At 29.2% G+C, this 26,914-nt stretch overlaps 6 protein-coding genes and 1 non-coding gene across 7 annotated transcripts, besides 7 other annotated features; 4 read left to right on the top strand and 3 right to left on the bottom strand.

The window, feature by feature from the left end:
• Nucleotides 1–16: 16 nt before the first annotated feature.
• Nucleotides 17–232, top strand: TVAGG3_0609580 (uncharacterized protein; the record flags this gene model as incomplete). The annotated part of the gene is made up of 1 exon (XM_051240001.1): nucleotides 17–232. The coding sequence occupies one exon, from the start codon at nucleotides 17–19 to the stop codon at nucleotides 230–232; it is 216 nt and encodes a 71-aa protein (XP_051097825.1).
• A 270-nt stretch (nucleotides 233–502) lies between these two features.
• Nucleotides 503–539: a mobile genetic element.
• Nucleotides 540–1,713: 1,174 nt separating this feature from the next.
• Nucleotides 1,714–1,751: a mobile genetic element.
• Nucleotides 1,752–2,857: 1,106 nt separating this feature from the next.
• On the top strand, nucleotides 2,858–3,271 carry TVAGG3_0609550 (uncharacterized protein; the record flags this gene model as incomplete). Its single annotated transcript, XM_001319509.2, has 1 exon — nucleotides 2,898–3,242. One exon carries the CDS (start codon nucleotides 2,898–2,900, stop codon nucleotides 3,240–3,242), a length of 345 nt encoding a protein of 114 aa, XP_001319544.1.
• Nucleotides 3,272–3,448: 177 nt separating this feature from the next.
• Nucleotides 3,449–4,325, bottom strand: TVAGG3_0609540 (RNA polymerase II transcription regulator recruiting protein; the record flags this gene model as incomplete). Its single annotated transcript, XM_001319508.2, has 1 exon — nucleotides 3,522–4,325. The coding sequence occupies one exon, from the start codon at nucleotides 4,323–4,325 to the stop codon at nucleotides 3,522–3,524; it is 804 nt and encodes a 267-aa protein (XP_001319543.1).
• Nucleotides 4,326–4,386: 61 nt separating this feature from the next.
• Nucleotides 4,387–4,423: a mobile genetic element.
• A 1,181-nt stretch (nucleotides 4,424–5,604) lies between these two features.
• Nucleotides 5,605–5,642: a mobile genetic element.
• A 2,127-nt stretch (nucleotides 5,643–7,769) lies between these two features.
• Nucleotides 7,770–7,817: a mobile genetic element.
• A 2,364-nt stretch (nucleotides 7,818–10,181) lies between these two features.
• On the bottom strand, nucleotides 10,182–15,180 carry TVAGG3_0609500 (WD40 repeat-like family; the record flags this gene model as incomplete). The annotated part of the gene is made up of 1 exon (XM_001319507.1): nucleotides 10,234–15,171. One exon carries the CDS (start codon nucleotides 15,169–15,171, stop codon nucleotides 10,234–10,236), a length of 4,938 nt encoding a protein of 1,645 aa, XP_001319542.1.
• A 1,048-nt stretch (nucleotides 15,181–16,228) lies between these two features.
• Nucleotides 16,229–17,069: a mobile genetic element.
• Nucleotides 17,070–20,734: 3,665 nt separating this feature from the next.
• Nucleotides 20,735–21,571: a mobile genetic element.
• Nucleotides 21,572–21,794: 223 nt separating this feature from the next.
• Nucleotides 21,795–23,362, top strand: TVAGG3_0609470 (RNA binding; the record flags this gene model as incomplete). Its single annotated transcript, XM_001319506.1, has 1 exon — nucleotides 22,586–23,278. The coding sequence occupies one exon, from the start codon at nucleotides 22,586–22,588 to the stop codon at nucleotides 23,276–23,278; it is 693 nt and encodes a 230-aa protein (XP_001319541.1).
• Nucleotides 23,363–23,553: 191 nt separating this feature from the next.
• Nucleotides 23,554–23,626, top strand: TVAGG3_0609460. Its single transcript has one exon. It is a non-coding gene; the product is annotated as a tRNA-Thr (tRNA).
• Nucleotides 23,627–23,913: 287 nt separating this feature from the next.
• Nucleotides 23,914–25,097, bottom strand: TVAGG3_0609450 (protein serine/threonine kinase protein; the record flags this gene model as incomplete). Its single annotated transcript, XM_001319505.1, has 1 exon — nucleotides 23,923–25,092. The coding sequence occupies one exon, from the start codon at nucleotides 25,090–25,092 to the stop codon at nucleotides 23,923–23,925; it is 1,170 nt and encodes a 389-aa protein (XP_001319540.1).
• Nucleotides 25,098–26,914: the final 1,817 nt, after the last annotated feature.

Here is a 26,914-nt window from a genome sequence, read left to right as displayed (position 1 = left end):
AATGAAATAATCAACTATGGCTGCGGGTATATTTAAGAAACTGTGGGATAGAGTAAAAAGAGGGGCGAGTAAAGTTTGGGAAACATTGAAGAAGGGAGCAAATTGGATATTTAAGAATAAAGAAGCAATTAGTGACGTTGCTGAATCAATAACACCAAAAGCTGCCCCAATAAGAGAAGTTTTAAATAAAGGAGAAAAAGTTTATCAAAGACTACAACCGATACTAAGATAAAATAATTTTAAAATAATTTATTTTTCCACTATCTACCCCCTATTTTATTAAGTATTCTTCAGCTATTCCACCAATTGCGTTACCTGCTTGTGCTCATCATCGGATTACCTGCTTTAGTACCTAATACTCCACCTATGATAGTTCCTGCCGTTTTCGCTACTGGTGCCAAAAAGTTTGCAATGGGTTTAATAATCTTTTTATGAACCCAACCCGCAGCTTTCTTAATTCCATCCCATAATTTTTTAAAGAATCCTGCCGCCATTTCTGATGTAATAAACAGAAATTCATCAAAAGTGACAGCTCTCAATTTTTTGACATTTGTAAATTCTAAATTGAATGAGAAAAATGAAATAATACTAAGCATAATACAATATTCTAGATTTAATTATAATTAGGAAAAAGTTAGTTTTGAGAGTACTTTTCATAGGCATATAGAATGAAATCTCCTGAAAAATAATATCACATAAACTCATATTATTTTCTAATATATAACTATTTTATATAAAAATCAAATTCAATGATCTTAAAAGCGAAGGATAAACCTCAAAATTTACGAATATAATGAGTGGGAATATAATGCTTATCTATCATAAAACCATATGAAATATCAATTTTTGCTTTACGCCTAATTTTTGACGACAATTAGCAAAAAATGTTAAATGTTAACACTCAGTCCATTTGAATATGAAAAATAAAATTGACTTTGATTAAATGTTTTTTATTTATCATGCAATTCTTCTTGCGACAAAGATTTGAATAAAATTTCAAAAAATAAGATAGCTTAAAAAATAATATACGGTAGTGTTTACTAATAGATGAATAGTATATAAATTCTATTAAAATGGATTTGATCCAAAAAATATATAAAATTTCATCATAAATAAAATCGTTTTAAATTACTTCTTCATTTAAATTATAACAATTATTTTTGGTTTTATATTTTTTTGGATCAAATTCATTTTAATAGAATTTATATACTATTCATCTATTAGTAAACACTACCGTATATTATTTTAAGCTATCTTATTTTTTGAAATTTTATTCAAATCTTTGGTCGCAAGAAGAATTGCATGATAAATAAAAACATTTAATCAAAGTCAATTTTATTTTTCATATTCAATGGACTGAGTGTTAACATTTAACATTTTTTGCTAATTGTCGTCAAAAATTAGGCGTAAAGCAAAAATTGATATTTCATATGGTTTTATGATAGATAAGCATTATATTCCCACTCATTATATTCGTAAATTTTGAGGTTTATCCTTCGCTTTTAAGATCATTGAATTTGATTTTTATATAAAATAGTTATATATTAGAAAATAATATGAGTTTATGTGATATTATTTTTCAGAAGATTTTGTGTTCTTCTTCAAAATTTTATTTTTTTATTAAAAAGAATCTTTACAAAATATACATTTACTTTAATTAATATTTAAAAACGTGCTCTATCAAAAGTTCCAAAAATTCAATATTTTAGCTTTTCTGAGGTGTCACTTTTGATGAATTTCTGTTTACAACACTGATTTAATATTAATTAAAAAATATATTTCATCACTTATATTCTAATTTTTATTTAATGATAAATGAAACCGATTTTAAAAATAAATGAAACAGAGGAGGAAGAAATAAATGAAAGTGAAATGTTCAACAAAAAATAAACGTTGTTAAACCAATTACTGAATAAAATTTTTTCATCTGTTGAAGAATTTAATGACTATTATGCCAATAATAAAAATTATTTGAAAGAATTGACAACGTGTAAATTGAATAAAATGTTTAAAGTTGATGGATTCAAAATTTCAAAAAATAAAAGGAGTGGTTAGTTTGAACTATTCCCCAATCAAGAATCACCTCATTAATGAAAATAGATGATTTAACAAAAAGAATAGAAGAGATTGAAGAAAGAATGAATCAAATAATTGATTTCATAAATTCAAATAATCATTAGTTTCTAATTTCTTTTACTCGTTTATGGGTCTTTGATTATGACTTCATGATTCCATTCAGGATTTAAACAATGTTTAATTAATCGTGGAATATCTGACATCATCTATATATAGCTTCTTTTATAAAAGATAAAATAAATTATTTTAGTTTATTTTTTAAAAAAAATTTTATTTTTATTTCATTATGTATGGGCTGAGTGTAAATGTCTTACAATTTTGAAAATTTTTTAAATCTTGATATATTCAAAAACGTAAGAATAAAAACCGTAAGAATCATACATTTTTTACTTCATATGTTAAAAAAATGATACAAAATCGCTCGATATTGTATGAATTCTTACGTTTACAAAAAAAGTCACAAAACCCATCCTATCCTACTACTAATTTCATAACAATTCAAAATATTTGAGATAAATCGTTTCCTATACACAGATTACACTTCATATCATTGATTAAAATTAAGATGATTTTATTAAAATTCAATTTTTTCAATAGAAAAATATTTTATTTAAATCTAAATCGGAAATAGCTCTCTATTAAATTGTCCATAAATTAATAACGGTTATTTTTCTTCAGAAAATGAGGAGGTTTGACACTAGCAAATTAATTTGAGAACTTATGTACATTTACAACTATTCAAAAAATAAGAACAGAAATTGGTTGGATTTGCATTCATTTCACTTTAAACATTAGATAAATGTCTCAGTGTTCATGCTGCAATGAAGGCTGCAAGAAGGCCCCATGCTGTGCTAACTGCAAGTGTGGACCAGAATGCCAGTGCGGTCCAGAGTGTGCATGCACAAAAGGCGGTCAATGCGAGTGCTGCAAGAAGAATGGCTGCTGTGGTGAAGGCTGCAAGAAAGCACCATGCTGTGCTAACTGCAAGTGCGGACCAGAATGCCAATGTGGTCCAGAGTGTGCATGCACAAAGGGCGGTCAATGCGAATGCTGCAAGAAGAATGGCTGCTGTGGTGAAGGCTGCAAGTGCTGCGAAGGATGCCAGTGCTGCAAGAAGAACTAAAAGTAGAATACAGAACATAGTTCTTTTCTTTACAGTTAGTTGATTTTAATCATTAAAATTTCATTCTCCTTCAAAACAAATCTTTTTGTATCATTTTCTTCAACTATAGTAAATTGATTAATTGGATAATGAATTATCGATCTACAAAATATATACTTCAAATATTATTGATCAATTTTGTGTTGATAATGTTATTATCATACCATCATTATGAGGATTATGCACTATTAAAAATAGTCATTAAATATGGGATAGAATATAAGAATAAAATTTATTACATTAAAAATACAAAACAAACAAAACAAAAACAAAATAAATACAATTAAAATCCGCTATCCCAGTAAGTATCTAACTTATCATCCATGGATAACGGACCATCATCCATTTCAAGATCAGACATTTGATTTCTAAACTGCATCGTATTGCCTTCAAACGGATCTTCTAGAGAGAAGTTAGAACTGGATGACTGACTACCAACATTTGGATATGAATTTGGATCGGAAAATGGAATTGTTGGTGTTGATGATCCAGTATTAGAACCCCAACTCATGTCTTGGGGACAAGTCTGTTGCGTCTGATAGATTTGAGGAATTGGTGGTACCACCTTAAAATGAGAGGTTTGTATTTGTTTAATTGCAGGAATTGAAGCCTGCATTCGTTGAGCAAATGGCATTTGACTTGTTAAAGATAAACGGTGCCTCGATAGCCAAGACCAACGATTCTTTACAGAATTTGATGATCTCCCTGGAAGGAAATGTGCAATTTTAGACCACATATTCCCATGAATCTGTTGCTGTTTTATTAGAATTTGATCTTCTTGAGGTGTCCAGTTATCTTTATTTAATGATGGACAAAGTTGATTGGTCCATCTTTCTCTACATTGTTTTCCGGATCTACCTTGCACTTCTGTAGCAACTAGAGACCAATTACTCATTCCATGTTTCGTAACACTTTCAATGAGCATTCGATCTTCTTCTGGAGTCCATTTTGATTTCTTAGAAGTGGTTTCTTTTTTAGGCGTTTCTGGTATTGGAGTACTTGATAAAGGCGATCCCGAAAATGGATCATCCAATGATAATGGATTTTCCTCTTTTATTGTCGTATTATTTTCATCGAAAACATCCATTTTATGTTTTCTTAAGTTTACATCTTGATTGTTTTAATTTTCATATCTGAATATTATACTGTAATAAACAGAAATTCATCAAAAGTGACAGCTCTCAATTTTTTGACATTTGTAAATTCTAAATTGAATGAGAAAAATGAAATAATACTAAGCATAATACAATATTCTAGATTTAATTATAATTAGGAAAAAGTTAGTTTTGAGAGTACTTTTCATAGGCATATAGAATGAAATCTTCTGAAAAATAATATCACATAAACTCATATTATTTTCTAATATATAACTATTTTATATAAAAATCAAATTCAATGATCTTAAAAGCGAAGGATAAACCTCAAAATTTACGAATATAATGAGTGGGAATATAATGCTTATCTATCATAAAACCATATGAAATATCAATTTTTGCTTTACGCCTAATTTTTGACGACAATTAGCAAAAAATGTTAAATGTTAACACTCAGTCCATTTGAATATGAAAAATAAAATTGACTTTGATTAAATGTTTTTATTTATCATGCAATTCTTCTTGCGACCAAAGATTTGAATAAAGTTCAAAAAATAAGATAGCTTAAAAAATAATATACGGTAGTGTTTACTAATAGATGAATAGTATATAAATTCTATTAAAATGGATTTGATCCAAAAAAATATAAAACCAAAAAACAATTGTTATAATTTAAATGAAGAAGTAATTTAAAACGATTTTATTTATGATCATAAATTTTATATATTTTTTGGATCAAATCCATTTTAATAGAATTTAATATATACTATTCATCTATTAGTAAACACTACCGTATATTATTTTTTAAGCTATCTTATTTTTTGAACTTTTATTCAAATCTTTGGTCGCAAGAAGAATTGCATGATAAATAAAACATTTAATCAAAGTCAATTTTATTTTTATATTCAAATGGACTGAGTGTTAACATTTAACATTTTTTGCTAATTGTCGTCAAAAAATTAGGCGTAAAGCAAAAATTGATATTTCATATGGTTTTATGATAGATAAGCATTATATTCCCACTCATTATATTCGTAAATTTTGAGGTTTATCCTTCGCTTTTAAGATCATTGAATTTGATTTTTATATAAAATAGTTATATATTAGAAAATAATATGAGTTTATGTGATATTATTTTTCAGAAGATTTTGTGTTCTTCTTCAAAATTTTATTTTTTTATTAAAAAGAATTTTTACAAAATATACATTTACTTTAATTAATATTTAAAAACGTGCTCTATCAAAAGTTCCAAAAATTCAATATTTTAGCTTTTCTGAGGTGTCACTTTTGATGAATTTCTGTTTACAACAATACGACATAGGATCAAATATTTTTCAGATTATTACAAAAGAAAAATCAGGTTTGAGAAGATTTCAAAAATAACTAGAGGTAGGGCAACGATAGAAAATTTTTGGAAAAAAAGTTCGGAGATCTTAAACGTATCATATTCCCTGCATGGTTTGGTATCTTCCGCTATGCGTTGTGCCAAACATTTTGACACTTTCCAATAATTAATTTATGGTATGAGTCACAGAGTTAGATTATAAAAAGAAAGTAAATAATTGCAATTAGAAATCATATATGTCGGAAATCAAATGTTGATGAGCAGAAACCTTTTACTCATCATAAAAGAGATAAATCACTAAAGATTTGTATACATTAAAATTTGATATTTGGTGCTCGAAAACTGTCTGATGGGACTCCTCCAAAATGAACCAATCTATCGCTGAGGACCAAATTAGATGATGTGGATGGTGTATTCTCTAATTCTAACTTAGGAAGAATGGGAACAAAACGAATGACGACAACAACATGTCAAACATAGATTAAATATCTATGAATCAATAAAGTATACGTGCATTGAAGGTGATAACGATCACTTGAGGCTTATAACTCTTTGACTAAATTATGCAATAATTAAATATAATCATTTTTATATTTTTATACTGATAGTAATTAATATACTATCCTGCTTAATAAATGGTATGATCAAATTTGTTTGAAAATTTAATTATGTATATGAAACTATGTCTTCTATATAAAAATCAAAATTTTCGGACGAACCTAGATTGAACCTTTATGAAAATCTATCATTTTTTTAATTGAGTTAATATGAATCTTTTACATATGATATATAACATTGATAGCTTATATAATCATGGTTTATTCCATATTAACATATTTTTTCAGTTAAATTTGTTAATAATATCATGTAACAAATTAATTCAAGATTAGAATGTCTACAAAATGCTAACAAATAAGAACAAAATACGATTTCTCGACTTAAATTTTAATATGGAGTAGTTTTTCGTTTAAATCTAATTAAAAATGAATAAAAACTTATCTTGTACTATTTTCATTCAAAGATTTTAATAATGTAAATCATGCATTTTCATAATTCAGTACAGTTCTTTTTAGAATTAAAGTTGATGAGGATGATATTTGTGATTTAAAATAATTTGTTAATGTTCACCTTTTATTCATCACCTTGTGGTATGCCCTAAAGCAATAGCATTATCAATTCTGCTGAATTGATCAACTCAAAATTCCAAAAAAAATTTAAAATTTCAAAAATGAAATTAAACAATTTGAATTTTCACATGAAAAAATCAATTTCGAAAAAAATTTGGAAAATCAAAGTATTTGATAATTAGTCAAATAATCAATTTACATCGTTTTACTCATAAAAAACAACTAATTTTTGATTTTGATATCATATTTGATAAATACTCATTCCAGAGTTGACGTAATGTATTAATTATTGTTAGAGATATTGCTTTCGCAGCAAAATTCTTATTTCATGAAAAAAAAAAAATGATTTTATTCCAACAAAAACAAGTAAACAGATGAATGGAAACGTACTATATTTTCATAAATGTAGTAATCAGCGTGTCAGCTTTTGTTTATCATGTTCGAGTCAAAATGTATTAACTTGTAATAAGAAATATTCGAAGATTATATGAAGTATTGAGCATTCTTTGTAGAAATATTTGTAATTCATTACTAACATATATAATAAAGTTGTTTTTTTTTCCTTATTGCAATAATTTTGTCTGATTTTAATAACTTTTCATGTATACGAGTTGTGTGAATATGCATTATAATATGCGTAAATATACTTATTTGCGACGAATAATGTGGTTGCATAATGGAGGTGCTAAATTTTGATTTTTAATATGGGGCTTTGGTATGTATAATCATGTTCTTATCTCAACGTAGGAGTATTGGTGCAATATGATTAAAATTTACGAGGTTGATCTTAAATTGAATAATTCTGGAGTATAAATCACAATGCAGCTAATTCTATGTTAAAGATAGATACAGATTGTAGTAATCAATTAGGGAGTACAAATTCATTCTTTCATTTCTGTCGTATTGAGCAGAAAGGAAGAGATCATAACCCTAGGAAAAAAAGCCCAAATTTGTCACTTTTCATAGTACGTTAAACTCAATTCGCTCGGCGAATGCCGAGCACACGTACTCATCATTCAACATAATATTCTCATTCTTTGGTTATTATAGTGCCAGACAACACAAGATTTCAAAGAATTACTTGAGTTTTCAATTAATCTTAATCCGATTTTAGATTTATCGAGAACTCCATCATCACAATCACATACTTCAGTGCGGTAACTACAATTATCCATATACAGAAGGAAGTTCTTTTCGAACAACTCATTTGGAGTCTGTTTTGGAAAGAACTTCTTTCTGTCCGACTTAATTTCATAGTTCCTGATCAACCAAAAGACAGAAACCACACACTATCTACTTAGGAAAGGAGTTCTTTCTAAATCTTCCTTCAATTGAGATTTTACGAGAGATAACCCTTCTATTGCACTTAAAAATGAACATTTTGATATCTTTAGTATCACACATGGTCATATATAGTATTTCATCTACATGAATACATTCATCTTTCGAAGTCTCTCATTAAATGGGAGGCTTCGAAAGATGAATCGTTTTATTCATACAACTTTAAATCTCGAACACATTTAGAGAGTGAGTATATCATTTTATTCTTGTTTTGAGTTTATTCTGATTCAAAATTGCAGTGAAAACAGAAGTTCACACATCATATCTGAATGTGAGCTCATCTATACTTATACGATCTCAATACCTCCACTCTAAGCATAAGAGGTGAAGTTATATAAAAATTATCAGATGCGTTGAAGTCTCAAAAGTATTGCCTGAATGCTTGTTTCATATTTGTCCAAGTAGTTTCAATGAATAAATGTATTGTTTTTTATAATTTCGATTTATTTTTAGAAAATATTCAATATAAACCTTTATTGTGTTATTTACATCTCATAAATTCTCTGTCTAAATCATATAAAAGCGCGTTTTACCCCTATGAATCAAGAAATTCATTCAATATTCATGGTATATTTATTAAATTTATACGATTTACTAATAATCAATATTATATCCTCATAAATAGCAATATATTTTGGTAATCTATGATAATCATATACAATATTTGAAATCAAATTTTCATTAGTTTAGGTTCCTTGTTAATAGTAAACCATTATATTTATTACTAATAATAAAATCTATGTGTCGTATTGAAATTCAATAAAATTACTTATTCGGTCCAAAAAAACAAATTAGATAAAATTTTTCTTTTTTTATGTAATTTTTGTTTTTCATTTTTCTCAAGATCCTAAGTTATGTTCTAACTTTTGACATCATATCCTATCATGCTAGGCTATATATTATAGCATATCCAAAAGGCAAGGAAATCTATCAGAGAAGCCTTTTTGACCTATCGTTGCCCTACCTCTAAATAACTCCCACATCACAAATTTGAAATGAATTATTAAAAATAAGTTATATTAGAATATGCCTACCAATATAAAAATCTAACTTTGAATATGGATAAAAATCCTGCTATTGAAAAAGTGGAAATCTCTTTGGATAATTTCTTTATTTCACTTATATTTATTTTTGCATTTGAGAATTAATTTTCAGAAACACGTTTTTTATTAAATTTCGAAAAACACGATTATTTTATTCTACATATAATAAGGTAATTATATTCATCTAAAAAAATTTCATGACAAACGATTTTTTTCTGAGACTAATTTTTTATGTGTGTTCGTTGAAAATACTCTTGTTTTACATGGTCCATGACATTTCGGTTCCAAATACATCACCAAATTTCATACATATCGATGTGAAAATGGCTCTCAATTTGAAAATTTAACAATTCATACATTCATATAATATTTGTGTATGAATAAATTATTTGATAGCAATTTTAATTATTGGTTCCAAAAATGTCTTGTTTTTTTATTCATCCATCTTTCAAATTGACATCAAATCAAGTCTACATATTCATTACAAACCACAAGCACATAAAAGTTCATTTTCTCTTTACAGTTCGAAGTTCTCTAAACATAAATCATCAATTGAATTCAAACAGCTTACAAAAATGCATTTTCTGAAATGTCCGAATCGTCCATTTATTGAATTAAGTAATTAAGTGATTGCCAAAGTAAAATGAATGAAAATTCAATAATTGTGCATTTAATTTTTGCCTTTTGGTTTTGGAATGTTTTTTTTTCACAGCAAATGATTCATATTCTGTAAAATTATAAATGTTTTAAAATAATGCCCATTACATTTTAACCATTCAGAAGAAAGTTTATGATTAGTTAACAAAATTCTTGAATTCATAGATCATATCACAAAATATTCATGTTTATTTGTTTTTAAACATTAGTTCATGATGACAATGAGGCGTTTGGATAAATATACATCTGGTTTTTTAAAGGACTGTATAACAAAGAGTAGTTTCTCCTCTATTATTATGAGATATTTGCTTTAAAAATAAAACTCAATTTAACTTACTAATATCGCATAGAAATATTTAATCTATATATAAAAAACAAACAAATAAAATTATAATTTTGGAATTCTTACAAATCTCTTCACAATAAGTGGAGAGTAAGATGATGAAGGGAAAAGCTGACTGACAGGTGTTGTTCCATTGAAAGGAATAACAATCCTGCCAGAGTTTCTTCTTGCTCTTGGAGTGAAAACCCCAGGAGTCTTTGGAGTTGAAACAGGACTTTCTCTTGCTCTTGGAGAACAAGGAACAGAAGAAATCCTGTCATAATATGGTTCTCTAGGCGAATAGAAGCCATCTACTTCTTCTGTGTTATTATATCTGTAGTTGGCTGTCATTATCCTCTTATAGTTTTCACTACGAGGAGTTGAAAAAGAATCTGCAGAATAAGGAATTTTTGGTGAAATTTTTCTTTGCGGAACAGAATTTTCGAAATTAAAGAATCCAGATTGTGGAACTGTTTTGAGTCTTTGCGTTTCAATGTACTCGAAAATATTCAAGTTCAATCTGCCATCCATAACTTGGAAATTCTTTATACATTGAAGGAATCTCAAATCACCATCCAAAAACCTTTGAATTGCGACATTTCTGTCCAAAACAATATTTGGAGGAATTACGTCAGGTGTCCAATAAATTCTTTGAGGAGATTTACTGCGACTTGTACTGGAAAATCTATATGATTTCCTATGATACGTTGTTGTGGATTGGGATCTATGTTGTGAAGAATATCCTTCACATGGAATTTTATTTGTGGCATGAACTAAAATGATGAAATTTCCTTTGGAATCATAATATCCTTTTGCTCCGTTATCAAGAACAATTAACTTGACATCTGGACATTCAATAAAGATTCCGTTTTCATCATATGTTCCTAAAACACCATTAGGTCCAATGGAAAGTTTTCCATGATCAAGAGTTACGAAATAACCGTTTTTATCGTAAAAACCTACTTCACCTTTTTCATTTACAAAAGGACCTTTTCCTTGAGGTAATTTATGGAAAACTCCATTGGAATCGATGATTCCTCGTTCTCCAGAATCATTCAAAACGATTTTTCCTTCAGAACTTGCAATGAAATTCCCATTTTCATCGATAATTCCGTAATCTCCGTTTGGACCTTTGACTAATCCGTCTTTAACGGTGTCTTTCTCATATTTGTTCCTTATGCCGCCTTCTGATTTGACTCTGGGCATTGGAACTTGAGTTTTTTCGGAATTATTATTTTGATTGTCTGAAATTGCCAAAAATGGGACAAAATTACCATCCTTATCAACAATCCCTTTCCTCTGTGAGTTTGTTCGCAGTTTCACGAACTTTCCTGTATCATCAAAATATCCCATTTCGCCATTCTTTCCAACTTGAAGTCCTCCTTGAGGAATCTTCACGAAATTGCCTTGGTCATCGAGAAATCCCATCTCTCCGTCATTTCCGGCAACAAGTTTTCCTTCAGGCATTTTTGTAAAGTTTCCTTTGACGTCGTAGAAGCCAATATCACCAGGTTTGTGCTTAGGACCATTCAGTAAAACGAAATTTCCGTTCTGATCGTAAATTCCTTTTTCTCCTTTTTCATTCAAAACAATTTTTGAATCTTTTGACTCAACAAAGTTTCCATTCGCATCCAAAATACCAAGTTTCCCTTTTGGACCGTACATCAATCCATTTTTCATGTTATAAATAACAAATTTTCCATTTTCATCGAAAAATCCGATTTCTCCTTTTTCATTTTGGACTAATTTACCATCTGGACACTTAATGAAGTGTCCACTGGCATCATAAAAGCCATATTCTCCTTTTTCGTTCTTAAATGCTTTATATTCTTGTAAAATTTTCAAAAATTTTCCATTTTCATCGTAAAATCCTAGTTCCCCTTTCTGATTTAGCACAAGTTTATGGTTATTTAAATGTTTTGAACTAGATTTTGCCAAATTATTGGAATTATTTTCAGAATTATTTGAAGAATTTGGATTTTGAAGTTCATTTCCTTCTATTCTGACAGATTCTGATGTATTTGAGTTAGTTTCTTCATCATCAGCAACTGAATTTCGATCAATTTTGTTATTTTCGGATTCTTCATCAGAATAGTATATATATTCAGAGACTTCCTCTTCTTCTTCAACTTCTACACCATCTTTATTGATTTTCTTCACTTTTTTCGTCACTTTTTTCTTCTTTTCTTTTTTAATTTTTTGATTTTTCTTTGATTTACTAGATTTACTCGATTTTGTTGGAGATTTCTTAGATTTTCTTCTACTTTTGGTTTGTGTAGTATTGGAATCGTTGTTCTGACTGATTTCGGATTCAGAATTCACTTCATTTTTGTCACTTTTTGTGTTTGAATTATTTTTCACTTCACCTTCTTTCCAAAAGTAATTTTCTTTTTCTTCTTCGATTGTTCCAAGTATAGAATTGCTTGCGACCGAATCCTCTGTCTCAGACATAGTCTCAGAAAGCGTATCTTCGCTAACAGAAGATGGATGTCGAATTCTTTGTGTCACTTTTTGAGTTTTTCTTTTAATTTCTGGTCTTGAAGACAAACCATCGATATTTATCTCTGTTCCACTTGCTGTTTTAGAGATTTGTCTTCTTGTGCTTTTTCTCTGTCCCAATACATGAACTTCTGGAGTTTCTTCCGCTGTTTCCATCTCAGAACTTTGTCTGTGTCTCTTTTTCTTGATGATTTTCTTCTTTTTGTGGACTTTTTGGGGTGTTTGAGCATTGTTTTGGGCATCATCTGTTTGGTCTTCTTCGTTTTTGTCCTCTTCTTCTGTTGGTTGATGAGTTACTGTTTGATTATTGGAAATTTGGTTATTAATTGGAGGTTTTTGCTGAGGATTATCGAGATTTTCGGTTAAATTGGACATCTCAGCCAACATCATCGCTTTTTCTTCATCAGTCATCTCTACATCTTCTTTTTGATCAGATTTTTTGACTTCTTTTGCGGTTTCTTCTGGTTCACTGTGCATAGAACTTAATGTATTGATCTTTAGCTTCCTTACTCTTCTTGGAGATCTCGTTTCTTGCATGACAACTGGAATTTCTTCGATTTCTATATTCTTTTTAATGTATTTCTCATACAAAGCATCATCAAGTCTGCAGTAACTATCAAAGACAGTATCTTCTGGTACTGGAGGGCCATCAAAGAGATAATTTCCATGAATAATCATCAAATTCGTTCCAGTTCCAACAATAACGTCACGATATCCATTGACTATCACTACACCAGCTAAAGGAACAGGAAGAAGTATAGAACAAAGCATGTCAAGCCTGTAATTCCAAATCATAAGATGACAATCGTCAGAAACTGAAGCAATTATATTATCACGGATCGAAATACCCGTAATTTGGTCTTTGTGATGCTGTGCGTCATCTCTTGATTTCTTTTTAAGTCCAGATTGAAAAATTTGGAAAACAGTTAAAAATCCATCGGGATAACCCATACACATTATATCACCATTAATTTCTACCTTACTTGGCATCTTCATGTCAATTGTATCGATGACAGTAGCCGTATCTACATCGAATCGGAAAATTTGTGTCTTTGAGAAGATAATAAACGTATTATATACATTTTCACCGATTGCATATTCAACTCTATCAGCATTTATCAAAACTCTTTTTGTAATTTTGAAATTTTTCCGATCAATGTACATAATATCGCCAAATCTTGAAGCAGCAACATATGTTGGTCCTTCTGATGCATTAAAGAACCATATTGCTATGTATTGGCCCTTCAAAGATGCAATTCCTTTACATGGAATCGAATTTGTCTCAAAATTATCAAGAACTCCAGTGCCTTCAGCAACAAGCATGTTATCTGTATCATCTGTAGGATCTCCAAGAATTCCGCGATCATAATAACATTGATTTATTGATAAAGCCTCAGGAGACGAAGAAGTTGTTAATTTGTAAGGCCCTTTAGGCGTGATAAATGTTATATAAGCGTTTTTTGTTTCAACAATTAATCTTGGCGCTTTTCCGATTTTCGGAACTAATCTCATCGCTGTACAATCAACTACGCCCTTTAGCCATGATCTGAATGGTAAATCTATTATGTAATGATCTATTCCATTATGCATACTACAGAAAATATCAAAAAATAAAGTATTTTTGTGTAATAAAATTGATGATGGTTTTTCTTCAATATTCATGCAAAAATAAACAGTATTAATGATAATATCAACTATATAGACATCTAATCTCTCAGTTATTAGTAAGACATACTCATCATCTAAAAATGAACAATAGCAAACGGACGAATCACCAATTAGAACTTTTCCTATAGGAGCAGAGAATCTGTTCCATAAGCATAAACCATTGATGCAGTCAGCTGTCATGAAATGGCCTTGTTCTGGGAAATAATCTGTACAAATTCTTGCAGGTGAGATAGTTTTTGCGAAAAATCGTACTTGCTCACCATCAACATTGTAACCAACAAATCCAGATTCTTTTTGAAGTGCTAAAAGCTCTTCTTCCGGAGAAAATGTTGGCGCACTTAGGAAATTTCCTTTGAAATTGTAATTAAGCTTAGCACGAAGTGTAAACTCACATTTTGCAGTTGCTGAAACAAGTTTATTAGTACTTACTTCGACAGAAAAGTTCCAAAATCGAATATCTTCACCAATTGATATCAAAACATGCGATTTCTGTGCATAATACATCTTGAAGACTCCTATTTGTCCTGTTGCAATTGATTCAGCAAGAATTGATTGTAGTTCGTTTGGATGTAAAACGTAAAATTGACTTCTTCCAGCGCTCATACCTATAATTATCTCTTGATCTGGTATATATACTGCACTAGAGAGCGATAAGTTGAGAGTTTCACGTATTCTGCCTGGTTGAAATAATACAACAGATTTATTCGTAATCGCGATATAGTTATCTTGAGAGATATGAAAGCACGAGTAAACTGTTTGCATGCCAATATGTATTCTAGGCTGTTGATGAAATCCCCACTCTATTGTTTGCTGATTTACAGTAGGGATTTCGCTCATAAATAAAACTTTATTTTTCGTTAGAAATTTTTTTTTGAAAGGATATACAAAAAATCGAGAACACTAATCGTCATTCAGATTTACCCAAACCTTTACAATGCAATTACTGCCATGGATAGGTCATGGAAAAGAATGATCTTTGGTCAGTTCAAAACATATTCAAGCGAAATTCTGATCAATCTTATTACACTTTACATGCGATAATCATTCTTGACCATGCTGACTACTACTTCATGTATAATCTGTCACTAAACTCATAATAATGAACTATAAGTTTCTTGTTTTTGATAAAAACAAAAACCTATAATACAAGCATTTTTATCTTAATATCGGAATATCTCAAAGAACAGAAAAGTTTCCAGAATACAATAAGTGCCCAATTTGAGAGTTTCAAATAATAATACATTTGAAAACCATATCAAATATTGAATTCAAACATTGAACTAGAAACCAAGCAATTACTAATATCCAGAAGTATCAAATAAACGCTTTTTAAATCCAATTGCATCCCAAAACATTGACATTTATATTAACTTGAAACACTCAGGACATTTTAATATTCCGAACAAAAGCTCAATATCTTGCCTCATTATTAATTGTTTTGGATATCAGATGCTAGTTAATTTCTGGCTAATCATGCTGTAAGAGTAGAAAAATAATTTTGGAAAAACTTCTCTTTTTTGAGCAGCTACTTGGAATAGTATCTCATGACACAATTATCATTCGTCATATTACATATGAAGAAATGGTTCTTCATCATGTAGTTTCTCGAAGTATTATAGAATTAATAAAAAGAGTCTTTAAACTGATTGATTGAAAAAATAAAAACTGTTAAAAATCAATATATATATGGCGCTGAAATCGCTACCCATGATATAAAAAATAAAGTGAACCTTTTATGCATTAATTTTTACAAAATAATAAAATTACCACATTTCATGTTGTCCGAGTCGATGTTTACGCTTTTTGATAATATATACATCATGATTATTCAATCAACTGACTTCCTTATTTAAGGTTCAATAAGATTTTGCTGAGCAAGGACAAACCGCTTTTTGTTATAGACCGAAAATAGATTTTTTCGGTTTTCTCTTCAAATAATTGAAAGAATGATACTATTATAGGTTTATTATATTATATAGCATATACTCATGCTATAGCCGAAAATTATAAGTTTTGAGAAGATTGAATATAACACAAATAAATTTGAATGTAAGTTAAATTGCTTGTTGTTTTTAATAGCTATTTAATGAGAAATCCAATATTGCAAAATTCAAATTGAATGATGGAAAGAACAGAAAAAGTCATTCTTTTCAATTTCGAATATGTTTCATTGTATTTATAATTATATGGCAAATAAGATATTTAAACTTGATTTTTGAAGGAAAATTCACAAAATTGAATAAATTCAAATAATTTTTATTCAAAAATAAACTAGTTATTTGAGTTTAATACTAATTATCTATTCAGACTACAAAGTTTGTAATTTAAAATATTTTGTGAGATCAGATTGAATTAATTCAAGGTTCTTTTCAATTAATATTAATGACCATATTACGCATTTTCGAACATTCTAAACCAAATATATAAAAATGGGAGACGAATGTTAAATTTTCTAGACATAAAGAAGTTGTTTACCGAGTTTTAGCTCTTATCTCTAACAAAAAATTAATTTTTAAAAAAATGACCGAATACGTTTCACAGCGAGAAAAAAATAAAAGGCAAGATAGAATTTTCTAGACATAAAGAAGTTGTTTACCGAGTTTTAGCTCTTATCTCTAACAAAAAATTAATTTTTAAAAAAATGACCGAATACGTTTCACAGCGAGAAAAAAATAAAAGGCAAGATAGAATTTTCTAGACATAAAGAAGTTGTTTACCGAGTTTTAGCTCTTATCTCTAACAAAAAATTAATTTTTAAAAAAATGACCGAATACGTTTCACAGCGAGAAAAAAATAAAAGGCAAGATAGAATTTTCTAGACATAAAGAAGTTGTTTACCGAGTTTTAGCTCTTATCTCTAACAAAAAATTAATTTTTAAAAAAATGACCGAATACGTTTCACAGCGAGAAAAAAATAAAAGGCAAGATAGAATTTTCTAGACATAAAGAAGTTGTTTACCGAGTTTTAGCTCTTATCTCTAACAAAAAATTAATTTTTAAAAAAATGACCGAATACGTTTCACAGCGAGAAAAAAATAAAAGGCAAGATAGAATTTTCTAGACATAAAGAAGTTGTTTACCGAGTTTTAGCTCTTATCTCTAACAAAAAATTAATTTTTAAAAAAATGACCGAATACGTTTCACAGCGAGAAAAAAATAAAAGGCAAGATAGAATTTTCTAGACATAAAGAAGTTGTTTACCGAGTTTTAGCTCTTATCTCTAACAAAAAATTAATTTTTAAAAAAATGACCGAATACGTTTCACAGCGAGAAAAAAATAAAAGGCAAGATAGAATTTTCTAGACATAAAGAAGTTGTTTACCGAGTTTTAGCTCTTATCTCTAACAAAAAATTAATTTTTAAAAAAATGACCGAATACGTTTCACAGCGAGAAAAAAAATAAAAGGCAAGATAGAATTTTCTAGACATAAAGAAGTTGTTTACCGAGTTTTAGCTCTTATCTCTAACAAAAAATTAATTTTTAAAAAAATGACCGAATACGTTTCACAGCGAGAAAAAAATAAAAGGCAAGATAGAATTTTCTAGACATAAAGAAGTTGTTTACCGAGTTTTAGCTCTTATCTCTAACAAAAAATTAATTTTTAAAAAAATGACCGAATACGTTTCACAGCGAGAAAAAAATAAAAGGCAAGATAGAATTTTCTAGACATAAAGAAGTTGTTTACCGAGTTTTAGCTCTTATCTCTAACAAAAAATTAATTTTTAAAAAAATGACCGAATACGTTTCACATCGAGAAAAAAATAAAAGGCAAGATAGAATTTTCTAGACATAAAGAAGTTGTTTACCGAGTTTTAGCTCTTATCTCTAACAAAAAATTAATTTTTAAAAAAATGACCGAATACGTTTCACAGCGAGAAAAAAATAAAAGGCAAGATAGAATTTTCTAGACATAAAGAAGTTGTCTACCAAGTGTCAGCTGTTACTTCTTCTCAATACTGATGTAAAATAAAAATATTTATTATTTATTTACCCTTTATTCTTTCATTAAACTTCATTTATTTTATATTATAGTTTTATTCTTTTAGCTACTTGTAAAATAATCTAATTTTATATCATCATTTTACCTGATTATTCTTCAGTACATCGATTGTGTATCTAAAATAATATCATTATCCTTATTCTGTTTTTTCCAAAATTCTTTTAAATATCTTTTTGGTTAGATTACTTTATACTTTTTACTTTTATTTTTTAATTTCAAAAAAAATTTGGTGATTGTTCTATTCTGTTACAATGTGCATTATCATATTCTAATGAATTATTCATTACATACATTTAAAAAAACTTGTTAAAAATGAAATTAAAAAATTATGTTTATTATTACGCTGTGAATGTGTCAACAGCGGTCATGCCTGTATCTGTATCCCATATTTGCCACAACCTTTCTGTATCTGCATTTGTGTATTTCGGTTTCAGCTGATACATTTGATTTGGCGTGTAATTTGTTCCAGTTAATGGATTAATTGGGAGATCTTCATGCGGTGTGTTATTATTGTACTCCCAAATAAAGGCAGGAATAGCCTGAATGCTTTGGCAGCGCTCCAATGTCGGCCAGAATCTCTCAATCTTCCCATTTTGGTAGGGAGAATGAGAGTCTGTATGCCGCCATTGGACGCCCAAAGATCAAGTAGATCTTGAAAGGCGCCCCTATTTTCTGAACCGTTGTCGGTCCAGAAACAATAAGGGGCGCCAAATTCAATGAAGGCGGAAGCCGCAACGTTCGCTGTCGTCGCTGCCAGCATATCTGGTATTTGTATACACGCTAGGACTTTGCGGCTAAAATCGTCGATTATGCCATAAATATACTGGCCACGAACACCCCTAAAATAATGAACATCTGCGTGCCAGATAAGATTGGGTGAAAGCGCCCAATATCTTACTGCTGTTTCTGGCCCGGCATGCTCTAATCGCGTCTTGGTGAAATGATTTTCTTTGAAGTATCTGCGTACTTCTCTATAAGATACATCAATTTGTTGTAATTTCAAACGTTTCCATTGTTTTGTTTGACCACAGGGAAAGGCCCAGTGGTCATGTATCACAGCAAGAGCTTTGATTTGGTCGTAGGGATTGACCCTACGACCTTTCTTGCCTTTAGGCAATGGGATATTCTGTAAGCTAAATTGATTTTGTAAAAAAGATTTTGAAACATCTAAATATTTGAAATCATTTGATTGAAGGGTTGGGGCGATGAGAACATGGGTGCAAGCTTCTTCCCATGTCATTTTACCTTCTTCAATCTGATTGGAAATACCAATTAGGTAAATTCGATCGACATACCCTTTGTAAGGATTCATTCTAATGAAGTACGTTAACAATCAAAATATTCTATAAGTGTCTAGTATGGAATTCAAAAGAATAAAGAAAATGGTAACGTAAATAAACGTATTATGAATAATTTATAATTAAAATGAAAAAAAAGAAAAAAATAATAAGTAAAGTGACTGGAAATGAAAATGAAAATCAGTGTACAGTTTTATTTTTTTCTCGCTGTGAAACGTATTCGGTCATTTTTTTTAAAAATTAATTTTTTGTTAGAGATAAGAGCTAAAACTCGGTAAACAACTTCTTTATGTCTAGAAAATTCTATCTTGCCTTTTATTTTTTTCTCGCTGTGAAACGTATTCGGTCATTTTTTTAAAAATTAATTTTTTGTTAGAGATAAGAGCTAAAACTCGGTAAACAACTTCTTTATGTCTAGAAAATTCTTGCCTTTTATTTTTTTCTCGCTGTGAAACGTATTCGGTCATTTTTTTAAAATTAATTTTTTGTTAGAGATAAGAGCTAAAACTCGGTAAACAACTTCTTTATGTCTAGAAAATTCTATCTTGCCTTTATTTTTTTTCTCGCTGTGAAACGTATTCGGTCATTTTTTTAAAAATTAATTTTTTTGTTAGAGATAAGAGCTAAAACTCGGTAAACAACTTCTTTATGTCTAGAAAATTCTATCTTGCCTTTTATTTTTTTCTCGCTGTGAAACGTATTCGGTCATTTTTTTAAAAATTAATTTTTTGTTAGAGATAAGAGCTAAAACTCGGTAAACAACTTCTTTATGTCTAGAAAATTCTATCTTGCCTTTTATTTTTTTCTCGCTGTGAAACGTATTCGGTCATTTTTTTTAAAAATTAATTTTTTGTTAGAGATAAGAGCTAAAACTCGGTAAACAACTTCTTTATGTCTAGAAAATTCTATCTTGCCTTTTATTTTTTTCTCGCTGTGAAACGTATTCGGTCATTTTTTTAAAAATTAATTTTTTGTTAGAGATAAGAGCTAAAACTCGGTAAACAACTTCTTTATGTCTAGAAAATTCTATCTTGCCTTTTATTTTTTCTCGCTGTGAAACGTATTCGGTCATTTTTTTAAAAATTAATTTTTTGTTAGAGATAAGAGCTAAAACTCGGTAAACAACTTCTTTATGTCTAAAAATTCTATCTTGCCTTTTATTTTTTTCTCGCTGTGAAACGTATTCGGTCATTTTTTAAAAAATTAATTTTTTGTTAGAGATAAGAGCTAAAACTCGGTAAACAACTTCTTTATGTCTAGAAAATTCTATCTTGCCTTTTATTTTTTTCTCGCTGTGAAACGTATTCGGTCATTTTTTTAAAAATTAATTTTTTGTTAGAGATAAGAGCTAAAACTCGGTAAACAACTTCTTTATGTCTAGAAAATTTAACATTCGTCTCCCATTTTTATATATTTGGTTTAGAATGTTCGAAAATGCGTAATATGGTCATTAATATTAATTGAAAAGAACCTTGAATTAATTCAATCTGATCTCACAAAATATTTTAAATTACAAACTTTGTAGTCTGAATAGATAATTAGTATTAAACTCAAATAACTAGTTTATTTTTGAATAAAAATTATTTGAATTTATTCAATTTTGTGAATTTTCCTTCAAAAATCAAGTTTAAATATCTTATTTGCCATATAATTATAAATACAATGAAACATATTCGAAATTGAAAAGAATGACTTTTTCTGTTCTTTCCATCATTCAATTTGAATTTTGCAATATTGGATTTCTCATTAAATAGCTATTAAAAACAACAAGCAATTTAACTTACATTCAAATTTATTTGTGTTATATTCAATCTTCTCAAAACTTATAATTTTCGGCTATAGCATGAGTATATGCTATATAATATAATAAACCTATAATAGTATCATTCTTTCAATTATTTGAAGAGAAAACCGAAAAAATCTATTTTCGGTCTATAACAGGACAAACCGCTTTTCTGTCAAATATCGTTTTCCACAATCTTTCATATTGAATTCAACTCCATATTAATATCATTTTAATGAAATTTAATGTCATTTCAATTCACAATGAGTAGAGAAGGATATTTCAATGAAGTCAAACAATGTCACTTAAAATTTTGGGTCTTTTTGGAATGAAAATATTGATAACAGAGATGAAATAGAAAATCAGAAAAAAATGAACCGGAATTTTTTGCCAAATCAAATTTCACATGTTAGACACCCACCAGGTGTTTATAATTCATCGTGTTTCACCAAAACGGACATCTTCAAGCAATATAGAAGCTCATCGAGAAGCTATTGCTTATAGAAGAAGAAATGTTCGAGAACTATATCAATCTTTCCAAGACATCATTAAAAAATTTCCTCCGATCGAAAAGAGACCAGAGTTACTTAAACTCGCAACACGAATTTCAGAAAAAGTTCCTTCGCTTCGGATTGATAGAGATGCAAAAAGATCTTTAGAATTCTTAATTTGCTGGTATTGTGAAAACCGGCCTTCAATCAAAAACCTTTTCCTTACTACATACTACGAAGTATTCTATGATCCAGTTTTGAACAAATATAAAAAGGAACTTGAGCTGCTAAGCGGCATAGATTTTACAAAATCAACTTTGTAACAAATATACGATACTCATTCTTCGATTAATTAATATGCAATCAATAATTTGTTTTTATTATATTATTATTGTTGTTATTATATGAAAATCTTATTCACCAACTTGTTTTATACAATTTTAAAAATCACCATAGTGTTTTCATGAATTTTTTTGTTAATCGTTTTTTAAATTTCTTATGAGTCGGTTTTTATTCATCAAATTGGAAGAATTCTGTGACAAATATATCTCTCATATGTTCCTTCTTATAATGAGTATATTAAACTCGCAAAATCACAAGATTTAAGGTGTCACTTTTACGTATGATGTGTTTTTCGAAGTTCTCATTTTTCTCAGAAAATAAAATGAATGAATTTTAATGGAAGAAGGAAAGGAGAATATAGGTGATAGCCTGAACTTATACATATCAGGACTGCCTAAGAGCTTCCACAAGAAGGATCTAGAAGCTCTAGCGAAGCCATTCGGCGAAGTACTTTCAGCAAAAATCATGATAAATCTCAAAACTTCAGAAGCAAAGGGCTACGGCTTCGTCAGAATAAGACCATTGGCTGGGGCTCGCGCAGCAGCTAATGCACTTAATGGGTACAAGATCGAGAACCATACATTGATCTGTAAAGAAACAGATTCGACCGAATCCTTTGGTGACAAATCCAATTCCATTTTTATACGAGGTATAAAAGTGACAACTCCAATTTACAAAGTTCGCAGGCTTTTTTCGAAGTTTGGGAACATCGAAAAAGTAAAGATCAAAGGCCAAAAAGGCAAGCCAAGAGGATTCATTATAAGGTATGAGACCGTTGAAGCTGCAGAAAAAGCAATTCGCGAATTAAACAACACCAGGTACAAAGGTGAGTTGTATCCTATGTATCTACAATATTGGCAAGACCCTTCGTCAAGTTCATCAAGCTCTTCTCCAACGAAGTCTTCTGATTCATCTCCCTACTCGTCCCCTGATTCTACGCCAACAAAAAGCGACTCTGCCGAGGAGTCTCCACGAGATGAACCCAACGATCAAGTCGGGAGCTGGGCCTTTATGCTTGACGATTTATGATTTTTAATTTTTTGAATTTGAATAAATTCTACATTATGGACTTATATGCTTTGAAGTGTTTAAGAGCATTTTAAGAGAGATAAGGAAAAGTAATTTATAGAAGAAATTATTTTTTTTAAATTTTGAAGTGAATGGATATTTTAGAATGTAGATTAGAATATCTTTCGAATAAAGAGCTAAAATTTTAGTGACATTAATAATAGTGTAAGAGCGTTTGATTAGAAAAACCTCATGATAAACCATCTAAAATATACTTATCACACATTAAGTGTACTGCTTCTGTAGCCTAGTGGTTATAGCGTTCGCCTAGTAAGCGGAAGGTCGTGGGTCCGAATCCCACCAGAAGCACTTAATTTTTCTTTTTTTCAGAAATTGAATTGAAAGAATTTTTTTTTCGGAAAATTTCATTCTTTTCGGAGGATTAGAAGAATCCTAACTGTTATAAATAATCTGTTGAAATGTAATGTCATCATTCCTCCTTAAAAATATATCATGATTTTGAATTCTGTTCCAAAATCATATATTGTTTTAAGTCTAGACTTGATTATTCAAGGATACCAATTCAAGGAAGCTAAATAAAAATGATTATATAAGTAAATACTTACTTTATTTAAAAAAACAAACAAAAAAATTAAAACAACAATTCAAATATTCCGCACAAGAACACTGGGCATTTTCCTTCTAATGAAAACAGTATTAACATTGATATTCGGCGTTCCGTTGGGGAGAGATTTTCTTTTTGCGCCAGATTTTGCCTTTTCCGGAACTAAGAGTCTCGGAAGAGCAACAATATCTTTATAAGCATTTTGCTTATGCATAAGTCTTTTCTTCTCTTCTTTGCTCATTGTTTCAATTGTATTTGACATATATTCACGGCGAGCAATGCAATAAGAGATTGTACTCTGATTTACTAATCCATGTCCGATATACTCATAAACATCTGTCGACTTGATGTTCAACATTTTGTCGAAGATGTACTTATCGTCATATTGAAAATTCTTAATCTTATCTTGAACATACAATACCTTATCATGGACCCATTTATGATTTATAACACCTTCTAAGGTGATTCTCTCTTCAGGATCCTTCGTTAACATTTTCTTAAGGAGATCAATCAAATCATCAGACAGATTTGTTGGATATTCAACTTCCTGATAGAGGATCTTCTGTGCAAGACGCGTAATATTCACATCTTCAAAAGGTAAATGACCGACAACCATAATGAAGAGTAAAACACCACAGCTCCATATATCAGAAGCGTAGCCATAAGGCTTGCCAAGTATCATCTCTGGAGATGCGTATGATGGAGAGCCGCATTGTGTGTTCATGATTGACTTCTCTTGTATACTAAGACCAAAATCGATTAATCTAATGTTATGATGAGCATCAAACATTATATTTTCTGCCTTAATATCTCTGTGTGCAACCTTGCAATTTGTTTGTAAATATTGGAGGACAAGGTTTAATTGGGCAAATATTGTGGCTGCTTCTTCTTCATTGTAAGGGCCGTTTTCATTGATGCTGTTGAGCAGTGTACCGTTTTGGATGTATTCCATTATCAAATAAGTATTTTCGCTAGTCTCTATGACATCAAAGAGTTCAGAAATGAAAGGATGTTTCACACTCTTCAATATGCTGATTTCGCGATTAATTCTATCCAATTGTTTACCATCTTCATTATGGTCTCTTTTGGAAATCATTTTGATTGCTACGCGCGCACAAGTCTTTCGATGCAGTGCAAAGAAGACTTGGGAAAAGCCGCCATCGCCAATCTTAAATTTAGGATCGTAGTTGTCGGTAACGCAAGACTCCATTTTTGATTGATAAAATTATGAAGGGTTATTCTTTCAATTTTTGAAATATATCAGAAAAAAATATTAATTAGTGAAAAATTGAAAGAAATTAAAGAGATAATGACGCTCAAGTATAATATTAAATAAAATTTTTTTTGAAAGAAGGAGCGTAAGAATTGTTATTAATGGTAATTTTATTTGGTATTTGGAAATGAAATTGGGGGAGGAGCTTGATAATAAGATATTTCTAAATTTTAATCCACTTGGCAATCGTCAAAAAATAAGTTTAGTTTTTTTGAATATTATTCAAAATTATATTTGTAAAACAATCTGAAGAAAATAATTAGGATGTTTGAATAGAAATATTTGAATGATATTGAATATTTTGTGGATATGATCAAAATTTGAGATCGAGTTGTTTTTTCTTAATCTTACAGGTTTATCTGATATAATCAATTGTATCATAAAATTCATTCTGATAAAAAATTGAGAGAAATTTTGATAATATATCAATTTGTAATGATCAATTTTATTGATCATCAATATACCCTTTTGATAAATTTTAACTTTAATATAAGCTTTGAAAAATTTGAATACCGATGAAAATTAAGTTATTCAAAATTTTCTGAATTCAAGTCATCATGATATTTTAACCAATACATTTATATACTTAAGATAATATTTTATCAAAATTTTTGTTAGTACTCCTAAAAACATAATTCCTTTTACTATTAAAGGAAATTATTAACAAATATCTCTCTATATTTTTCATTTTCAATTCAATGACTGTAACAATTTCAAAGGATTGAATACATTATATTTTTTTAGGTTAAAAATTAACTTTGTATTAAACTACTAAAAATACATATATTTTAAAGTCCTATGAAAAATATATTATAATTCAATACTCTTTTCAAATACTATTTTCACGAATTTTAATTACACGGTTCATATAATCTAAATACCTTAAAGTTTGTAAAACAGATATCCATTCAATCTTTTTTCTTTTAGTAAACTCTTTTCTCAAATCAATAATTACTAAAATTACAAAACTCTGGTAATGCTTATCTCACTAGTATGGGTATTGTTTTATACTTTCTATATAACAATAAATTAATCGTTATTCATTCAGATTCTTTACAAATTCTCCTTGACATCACAATTCAATAATATTATCCTCACTAATAGAACATGACAATAATATATATACTTTAAAATTCTAGTTAACTTTGATTATAATTTCAGACTTCTGAATTTTGGCAGTTGAATTCCTACGACTGCGATCGAACCAATAATCACTCCACACGGTTCCCATTATTAATCTATTAATGCTTAAAGATTGCAATTTTTTTACTATTAAAAATTTTGTTTTATCTAAGGTAGTCACAAAATCTAAGTAGTGAGACTCTCAAAAATTGAACCGTACTCCATACAAAATTTGTGTACCCTCACTACTTAGATTTTGTGGCCTTCAATTGAGAGGTTAGTTTTGATAGAGCACGTTATAAAATTAAAAGGGAAAAATAAATAAATAAATAAATATATTTATTTTTAATTTTAAACATTTAATTATATATAATGTAAGGAGTGTAATTCCAAATTTTCTAAAAACTATTCAAATTTGAGCATTTTTTTGGAAATAGTAAATCTAATATGTACATCTAATAACAAAATGATTCATCACCTTTTCAAGCTCTGCAGTCAATTTTTTGAAATTTGATTGAAATAAATGTAGCAAAAATTACATTTCATTAGGGAATATATGAGTTTCTCTGGAAACAGGCTGATAAATTTTAAATTTTGTCCAATCAACATGAATGCATTGAGAAATTTGGATTGATTT

This window comes from Trichomonas vaginalis, chromosome II, assembly GCF_026262505.1.
Source record: "Trichomonas vaginalis G3 chromosome II, whole genome shotgun sequence".
NCBI lineage: Eukaryota > Parabasalia > Trichomonadida > Trichomonadidae > Trichomonas > Trichomonas vaginalis.
Note: the sequence above shows the minus strand (reverse complement) of the source record. Positions and strands in the feature narration are given on the sequence as shown.